General features: G+C 33.0%; 1 protein-coding gene, 1 long non-coding RNA gene and 1 other non-coding gene across 3 annotated transcripts; 1 reads left to right on the top strand and 2 right to left on the bottom strand.

Moving 5' to 3' along the window:
• The first annotated feature begins 451 nt into the window (after positions 1-451).
• Positions 452-2,803, top strand: LOC145579459 (endonuclease 4-like). The gene is made up of 9 exons (XM_081636708.1): positions 452-565; positions 820-1,000; positions 1,208-1,318; positions 1,408-1,463; positions 1,568-1,651; positions 1,787-1,879; positions 2,140-2,201; positions 2,300-2,373; positions 2,639-2,803. Exons 1-9 carry the CDS (start codon positions 452-454, stop codon positions 2,770-2,772), a joined length of 909 nt encoding a protein of 302 aa, XP_081492834.1. The 3' UTR covers positions 2,773-2,803.
• A 197-nt stretch (positions 2,804-3,000) lies between these two features.
• TRNAM-CAU (transfer RNA methionine (anticodon CAU)) lies at positions 3,001-3,072 on the bottom strand. The gene has a single exon. It is a non-coding gene; the product is annotated as a tRNA-Met (tRNA).
• Positions 3,073-3,591: 519 nt separating this feature from the next.
• Positions 3,592-7,261, bottom strand: LOC145579458 (uncharacterized). The gene is made up of 5 exons (XR_014099149.1): positions 7,045-7,261; positions 5,395-5,434; positions 5,206-5,278; positions 4,848-4,913; positions 3,592-3,924 (listed from the first exon to the last, which is right to left on the bottom strand). It is a non-coding gene; the product is annotated as an uncharacterized LOC145579458 (long non-coding RNA).
• Positions 7,262-8,692: the final 1,431 nt, after the last annotated feature.

The following is an 8,692-nucleotide window of genomic DNA, read 5'->3' as shown; positions in this document are numbered from 1 at the left end:
AAGTATTAATATTAAATCCTTAACTCCATAGGGTGTATCAATTTCTATTTATTTTAGTCCTAATACATAATTCACATGTCGAATTGTCGATGATAAAGGACGTAGTAGAAAAATACAAGTAGCTCGGAGTAGCTCCAATTCAAATTAAAAATAGTACACAGTATGGAATATTAGGTAGATAATGTAACATATAATAGTGAAGTATAAAAAAATGAACCAAAAATCTCAATGCTGATCTCAAAGTTGCTTATAATAATTAACAAACTCAAATTTCTCCAAATCTTAGTAATAACAAAATCGTAGTTTGATTCATCTAGCCAACCACTCTAAAACACTTCACATTGTATCTTGGTTAAGGTGATATTTGCAAATAGTTTATACAAATTTGAGTATTTATGAAAAGTTGATTAATTTTATTAAGTATTCTTGTTGGATAACAATTTCAGAAGCTATGGAGTGTATGAAGCTTAATTGGATTGCTGGGGTGCTTACTTTTTTGCACTTGGTTCCTGCAATTCTTTGTTGGGGACAACATGGCCATTATGCAACTTGTAAAATAGCCGAGGTAAGAACTCGTGTGTAATGTAACGTGAATTAGACTACTTAGACGTGTCAAACGAGTTGTTCGGATCAGATTAAGGTTGATCAATCTGATTTTTCGAGTTTGAAGTGAAGTTTTTATGTACCAATTTCTAGTAAACTTTCAAGATTTGACAGTCAATCTAGCTTGCATAAGTTTAATGATTAAAATTAGTTATCGGATCCATAAATGGATTTTGTCTGATGCAATGCTGCAAATGATAATGCTATTGTTTTTAGGAATTTCTTACTGAAGATGCTAAGGCTGCAGTCAAAGAATTGTTGCCTGAGTCGGCTAAAGGCGAACTAGCAGCTGTTTGTTCTTGGCCTGATCTGTCTGAGATTCGTAAAGGATATCCCTGGAGTTCTGCATTACATTATACTAACACCCCAAATTTTGTTTGCAAATATGATTATTGCCGTAAGTTTTACTTCATTCATACTATTTACCATGGATGCAGTGGCCGATCCAGAAATCCAGCAATAATTTGACAGTTTAGCTAGTTTTCTTTTTACTGTCAATATTGTCTCAAGAGTCTTAAGAGTCTGAACTCAGCTAACCATACTATATGAAAATCTCGATAGTATGGTATAATGTTGACTTCTTATTTTCATTTTTACATTACAGGAGACTGTCATGATTCTGCTAACCAAAGAAATAGATGTGTGATTGGAGCAATGTACAATTACACCATACAACTTGTGTCAGCTTACCATAACTATGGTGCTCAACAGAAATGTATGTCGTATATGCTCTACAAATATGTATATTACTTTGTCTTTCAGTTTCTATTAATCTAACTCATAGAATCTACTGTGTATTCATAGATAACTTAACAGAAGCTCTCATGTTCCTGTCTCATTTTGCTGGTGACATTCATCAGGTAAGTCCTGAGTAATTCCCTAAAACATCTAGTAGACTTTCCTACTAATTAAATTTGGCATCATCAATTTATAAATAATGGTGGCTTTTTTTTTTTTAATGCAGCCTCTACATGTTGGCTTCATCGGAGATCTAGGTGGAAATTTGATTAATGTCACCTGGTACAATCAAAGCACTAACTTGCATCATGTACGTTGTTGTATTGGTTCCTGTATTTCCTTCTCTTTTTTCCTTGCGTACTGTAAATAAATGCTAAACCATTCTTTAGTCTTTTATGCCGATGTATGATGTATGTATGTATTGAAATGATTTTTTTTCCCTTAGGTATGGGACACAGAAATCATTGATTCTGGCTTGGAGAGATTTTATGATTCAAATCTGACAATCATGATAGGAGCGCTATTAAGTAATATCACGGTAGGTTTCTTTGCTGAATCAATGTCTTGATGGCCCTTTCTAGCTAAAATTCTTTATTACATCAGTAAAAATGTTTTCAAGAGCTGTATGACAGTATATACTATATGGTAGATCAGAGATGTAGTTTCAGCATACTTTCAAATGTTGCGCGTGTATGATTTATTTCCTCTAGCATCATATTGTGATGCACATCGCAAAACTTAACAAATTGTCTGTGTTTCAACATCTAATTTTCATGTTAATTTTTTGGGTATAATCAGGATGACTGGTCCAACGAGATCAAAATCTGGGAAAAATGTAACCATACAGTCTGTCCTACTCCGTAAGTTTCTACTTGCACTCTTAATGCTGTGTGTTTTCGGCAAATTTCATAATCTCCCCTGCTCAACAGAGGTAATGTAATACTATAAACTTGTGCAGGTACGCATCTGAGAGTATTTCTTTGGCTTGTAAATATGCGTACAAGAATGCCACACCAGGAAGCCACTTGGATGGTATATATCCTTAGTTTCCTATATTGGCAATAACAAAAAATTATTATATAAATATGCATTTCTTAATCAAAGAAGATACTCCATGTAAAATAGAAAAAAATGTGATCTCTTAGCTTGGTTGCACAATAAAATATAGGCTACTAAGCTAGTTGTAGATAAAACTTGTCATGAGACTATTGTTATACAAGCATCTTTGTTAGTCTTAGAGATGCATATTAGCATATATTTGCTTCCTAAAATGGATATCTGTTTTTGTTTGTAACAGATGAATACTTTCTGTCGAGGCTGCCAATTGTGGAGAAAAGGTTAGCTAAAGGTGGGATTCGCTTAGCTGCTACGCTTAACCGGATTTTTGATGGACAAGTCACGATTGAGAATCATAAACTTAGTTTCTTGTAGCAGGATTGGTGATTTGGTGTTGATAGTCAATGAGATAACTGTTCTGAATGCCACAAACATTTTAATTAGCATTATGCATTCAAATTAAGCTTTGTTAACCGGAAGATTGATTATGATTTTGTGTAAAGATATCAGATTCAAAGCCAATGCATATTGATTCAATTTAAATTTACAAAAGCAAATAAGAAAAGACAAACCAAAAATTGGGCAGGAAGCTTTCTCATAATCTATCAGAGCCAGGTTTCGATCCTGGGACCTGTGGGTTATGGGCCCACCACGCTTCCGCTGCGCCACTCTGATTTTGTGACTATAATTGCGCTTCAAATATAAGACTCAATCATTTCACCTCATTTACATTTTTTTTGAAGGACCTCATTTGCCTTTCTACTCATTCTATTTTAAAAAATTTCTTTACTATTCTTTTATTTAATTCGAATAATAATTTGCTTGTCCGTCTTATAATAAGATCAAAAAAATAATAAAAATTGTTGATAGTTTTTTATTGTTAAATTATGGACTCCTTTAAAAAAAAAAAAAAAAAAATTATGGACTTGCTGTTTTAAAGTTACATTTAACTATAATTAGATTACTAAAAAATATAAAAAGTATTTGTTTTTTTTTTTTTTTTTTTGAAATAAATATACGAAGTACTTGTTACTTTAATGTGATTTTTTTTTTAGATTAATGTTCTCCGTTCTTCCCATTTTTTTATTTTATTTTTATTTTTATTTTTATTTTTTTGTCATATGAAAGTCACATTTGTTATTGGAAATGCTAACCAAAATTCAATTTTTTTTGAGAATTTAAACTTTCTCTATTGAACTAGTAAGTCCTTAAATACTTCTATATAATTTCATCTAAACAAATTCCCCTCGTCAGTATATTCAAGTACAACTTTATACAAAAACAAGAAACAAGATATTAAACTATACTTGCAAAATTCTTGAATCCCCAGAATTATGAAGCTACTAAGTATCTTACAAGTTTACTACTACAAATGCTGTTCCTTTTTGCAGCTACTAGCCGATTCTAGAGCTGATCCCATCCACCAAAAAGAACTCATTGCCGTTCATTTCTTTCATCAGTTTGAGTGTTAGGTTCTTGCCGTTCTTCATCCTCTGTATCAATATATGCTATTCTGTTCACTTCACTCTGTAAAGTGAAACTCAAATATCAGGTAATTCATTATTGAAGAACTTTAAATAAAAGGAAGAACTGAAGAATGGAAGAGGAGGTATGTTCGAGAGCTGTATAGAATGTAGCTAGTGGCTTTGCAACAACTCCAAAATTTCTATGCCTATGCTACTTCAATGATAAGACAAGTGACATATTTCTACCACCGTATTCAAGCGATATCCATATTGTAGAAGCACAAAACCAGGACCGATAGGAGGAGACTAAATTCAAACGAGGCAACTAGACAGCATTTTTGGTTCACATGAAGACATCAACTGCATAATAACGGGCAAGAGATTATATGGTATGTCTAAAGTGACCATATTCCAAGATAGTATCAGGTAAATTTGTCTAACAAATCAACAGCAGTTTGCACACATAGTAATGGGGAAGTGAATAATAATGGGGAAGTGAACACAGAAAATGAAGAAGTGGGGAGTTCAAAGAATGAAATTCATAGAGGCATAAATGTGAAACAGCTGTAGAGCTATAAGCCTATAAGTTAGCCATTCCTTCAGAAATCAATTTTTTGTATATTTCTTTGTTCCTTGTTATTTTCATCCCGTTAACCCAACCTTTTACATAAAGGATTGGATCTACTAAAATGTCCCAGCGAGCCAGAAGGAAGGGGGATATATAATAGTTTGGAAAGTATAATCAAACTTTTGTTGGAGAATATCACAATCACAAGAAAACTGTAAGGAAACTCAAAATGAATCGATCACGGAAAAGCTATAAGGATAGCACTCTTAAAAGTAAAAGGGCCACATGAAATGGAACAGGCTATATGTTAATCAACAATTTTGATTCAATTGTCTAACATACAGATTTAACATCAAGTAGATATACAGCTGAAAATGTAAAGTTTGAACACATAACATCAAAATGTATGAACATACCTTTTTATTCAAGCCCAAAGCAGATGTGAGCTCATAGAACTTACGCATTAGCATTTCTTCTTCTACCTGTAAGTCCATGAGATCATAATAATCATGATTATGCTTAAACTCATCCAAAGAAGAAAACAGAAGAAATAACTATGGTGTTCTAACAATTCAACACCAACATAATGTCAGATCCTTCAAAATGTACCATTAGTTTATGTTTTGAATAAACTAGAACTAAATACAAAGATAAAATCTATATTTTTTCCTAAATGTCTTTTATGTTCCACCGAGAAATCATGTATGATTAACATTATAAGCTCCAATATCTGCAATAAACACTGATATATTAACGATTAAAATAGTAAAAGACCTGCAGCCTATGCAATTCATGAGACATTTTCTTATGAGCATCGTCGAGTAACTCATTCTGCTTCTCCAAGTGCCTACAAAAACAAAGAATTAACTCATTAAAAAAGGACAGAAAAGAACGTGAAGCTAATATAAATATATAATAAACACTTAAGGGTGTGTGAAACAAAGATTCAAAGAAAAAACATACTTCAACATCTCTGCAGCATTTTTGGGATCCATGCAGTTTTCTACAAAGAAAAGACAGAGGGTTAATAGATAGCTATTTGGCACAATCACAAGGAGAGTGAAGCAGAAAGAACATATTCTCAGGTCAGGAGGAAGTGCTAAAAATCGACATTGCAACCAGCCAACACTTGACAATAAATTTTAAACCTCATAAAAGGCATGCATGCAATGATCAATTCCATAAGAGAATCAATATTTAATTCCATAAGCTAGCTCAGCCAACCAGGCTACCACAAGAAGACACACACGTTAACACATACTCAAGCCTCTTTAATAAGTCGCATCATGATATCAAAAATGTATAGGTTCTAGTAAGCATGTGGATGGCATAACATGTTAATAGATGTGGGTTAAAGCTATAACCATAAAATTAACCAGACAAGATTACTCAGCCATTCAGACTGCCAACAACCAAGGTAATGTTTAATCTGACCAAGCTATCAGTTTCATCTCATCCTGCATTGACAATTTGACATCATGCCTCAAGCTTTTATGCTAAGGGACCCAAAAATCTAGCGTACAGCAGTAATACTTGCAGCATTTCCAATTGTATAAAACTCTTGGAAACATATATCCAGCAAACCCATCTTCTCCCACTACCTCAATCTCCCAAGAACTTCTCCTCCCCCTTATTTGGGAAGAAGAGAGGAGATCATAGAATCACTCCTGAAATCACCCACCCCACCCAACACGAAACCACCAATCTAAAACTGAAAATCCACACTACCCACCCCAAAAATCACCTCACCAAGGCACATGCCATACACCCTCTTCAAAACCCCACCTGACCCACCCATAAAATAATACGAAGTATCTATGAGTGAAAAATGGGGAGATGGTGGTAGACCGGCCGGTGACCTCGTAATTATGGGCTTTAGGCTTTTCAATTGAAACTACTTCATTTCTGGAGGAATTACACTTCAAAGCCAGTATCTTCAGCTTTAACATTTAACACGGCTTACGTTATTTAACTTAAAAATCAGATTCTATTTTTTCAATCAAAAATACATTATGATGAAAGGGAAAAGCTCATTAAACATGTACCCAAATACACCCATGATGCAATTGTTAACAATACCAATCAAGTCTAAACTGAATACGCCCGTTGAGTTTAGCTACAAGCTTTTATATTTAGCCAAAACTCATTCAATTCATTCACCATAACCATCCATATTGAATGGAAAGCACCCGTGCCATCAACATAACCAACATTATTAACCTCCTTCAATTTGCATGTTTAGAAAAACAAGCCAACACCATCATCCTTAAGTTAAATTAAAATTCAAGATAACTCGAAGTACTCCCTAATTGCCTCTATCAACAAACACCATAATACCACAAGAAAAGAACATCCAATGCAAACATTACTCCATCAATCCAATCCAAAACCAAATAAACAACCAAAAAAATTAACAACAACAATATAACTACCAATAATACCTGTATCACATTATAGCAAAAAAATCAATAGAATACAAAGTAACAAGAACAATAAAAGAACCCAAATTTCAAATATGATGATACTTATGATACAGAAGGTGCAGAAAATATCAATCAAGATCCTAAACTAAATAGAAATTGACTTGAATTTTGGAATTTCAAGTAAGCTTACGCGTTTTTGAAGATAAACCCAGAAAGTATGACAATGGGAGAAATGCGGTGGATGTGGAGCGACCGACGATCAGGCGTTGCGGTGGAATTAAAGGGTTTTGTTGAAGTCTTGAAGATTGGTGCCGCTGGTAGACCGTAGGAGTAAAAATGGGAAGTTGAGATACAGTATTCCACAACTCTGCCGAAATATTGTTAATGTACACCCGAGCGTAGGACACATCGAGCAATTTGTTCTCATTTTTATTTTCATTTAATCATCAAGTAAAGAGTAATAACTAAGGGTTTTTTTCTCATAATTTCATGAAATTAGGATATTAGTTGGTGTACTGTTATGATGATTTGTTGAAATTGATGTGTTGTTTGAATGAATTTTTAATTTATGTTGTTAGATTTCGATTTATTTTTGCAAACATAATGCATTCGTTGCAATTTATCATGAACTTCATTACAAAATAAGTTAAAGAAAAGTAATTTGGGAGCACAAGCTAAATATAATAATTAAAGTAATTAAATAAATTAGAGAAGATTTAAAAAGAATGAAAATTGGTTTAAAATAATTTTAAAAAAAAAAAAACACTTTTTCGACAAAATCTCCATCATCCGATGTCATTTATGACATTCTATACACCAAACTTAGGGTCTGTTCTCTTCAGCTTATTTTCAGTTCAACTCCAATAAGTTCAGTTCAGTTCAGTTCTTAATTTCCTTCTCTCATAAAATATTCAGTTCAGTTCAACTCAGTTCAGTCAATCAGAACAAGCCCCTTAATAAGTTTGTGATGTAGAGTGCACCTCAACAAGATTGTGCTATTCTCTGCACCCAACCTATAATTGGTGCTATTGAGGTCAATTTTGACCATATAAAATAAAGAACATTACATATATACGAGACTTCATAAAAACAAAACATTACATATAAATAAAAGAACATTAAATTTGTCCCAATGTTCTTTTATTTATATGTAATGTACTTCTAGATGTAACATGCACATGGTACACCCCCTCTACCATACTATTTTCACTCATATAGCTATACGTTGGCTCGCTTGGTAAGGCTTTTATTTAGATCGAATTTTGTCAATTAAAAGAGATCGTCCAAAATAGTTCAGGTGCACATAGCTGTTTAAGAACGGATTTTTCTTTTCTTTAAAGACCAAAATGTTTTCATAAAGTATTAGTAGACAAATAGATAGAATGTCTTCATATTTCCTTCATTCTCTCTTAGTCACATCGTTAGAAAATTTACATTATTTATATACATATTTTTTGTGCTGCATTATTATGTGGCATCTTGATTTACAATTTCACGATATCAAATTTCATTTTACTTGTGTACAATTAGAGATATAACGAGTTAAAATTATGCATAGGCAAGCGTAAAAGTCAAAACGTTGCAACTAAAAGAGAACCGATGAAGTAATACTCAAGGCTCTTTGTTCTCTTGGTGCTTAAAGCTAAATCTTTTAAATACATCATCAAATTGTTGGCAAGCTAATTATATATATTAGTCACCAATGAAGAATGAGGAATTTTCCTTCACAATTAATGAGATGCCAATTAGGTCTAATTTGCCAATTTAGACTACTAAAACATGCATTATGGAATTGATTTGTGGGAGGAGTACGATAATTAGCATCTCACTTAGGGTCT

This window comes from Chenopodium album, chromosome 14, assembly GCF_948465745.1.
Source record: "Chenopodium album chromosome 14, dcCheAlbu1.1, whole genome shotgun sequence".
Taxonomy (NCBI): Eukaryota; Viridiplantae; Streptophyta; class Magnoliopsida; order Caryophyllales; family Amaranthaceae; genus Chenopodium; species Chenopodium album.
Note: the sequence above shows the minus strand (reverse complement) of the source record. Positions and strands in the feature narration are given on the sequence as shown.

What these genes read in the sequence shown, in the direction of transcription:
- LOC145579459 (XM_081636708.1), top strand. Translation starts at nt 452, where the DNA reads ATGGAGTGTATGAAGCTTAATTGGATTGCTGGGGTGCTTACTTTTTTG. An exon ending in CTATGGTGCTCAACAGAAAT is followed by an intron (nt 1,319 to 1,407) that starts GTATGTCGTATA and finishes GTGTATTCATAG; the next exon opens with ATAACTTAACAGAAGCTCTC. An exon ending in ACCAGGAAGCCACTTGGATG is followed by an intron (nt 2,374 to 2,638) that starts GTATATATCCTT and finishes TGTTTGTAACAG; the next exon opens with ATGAATACTTTCTGTCGAGG.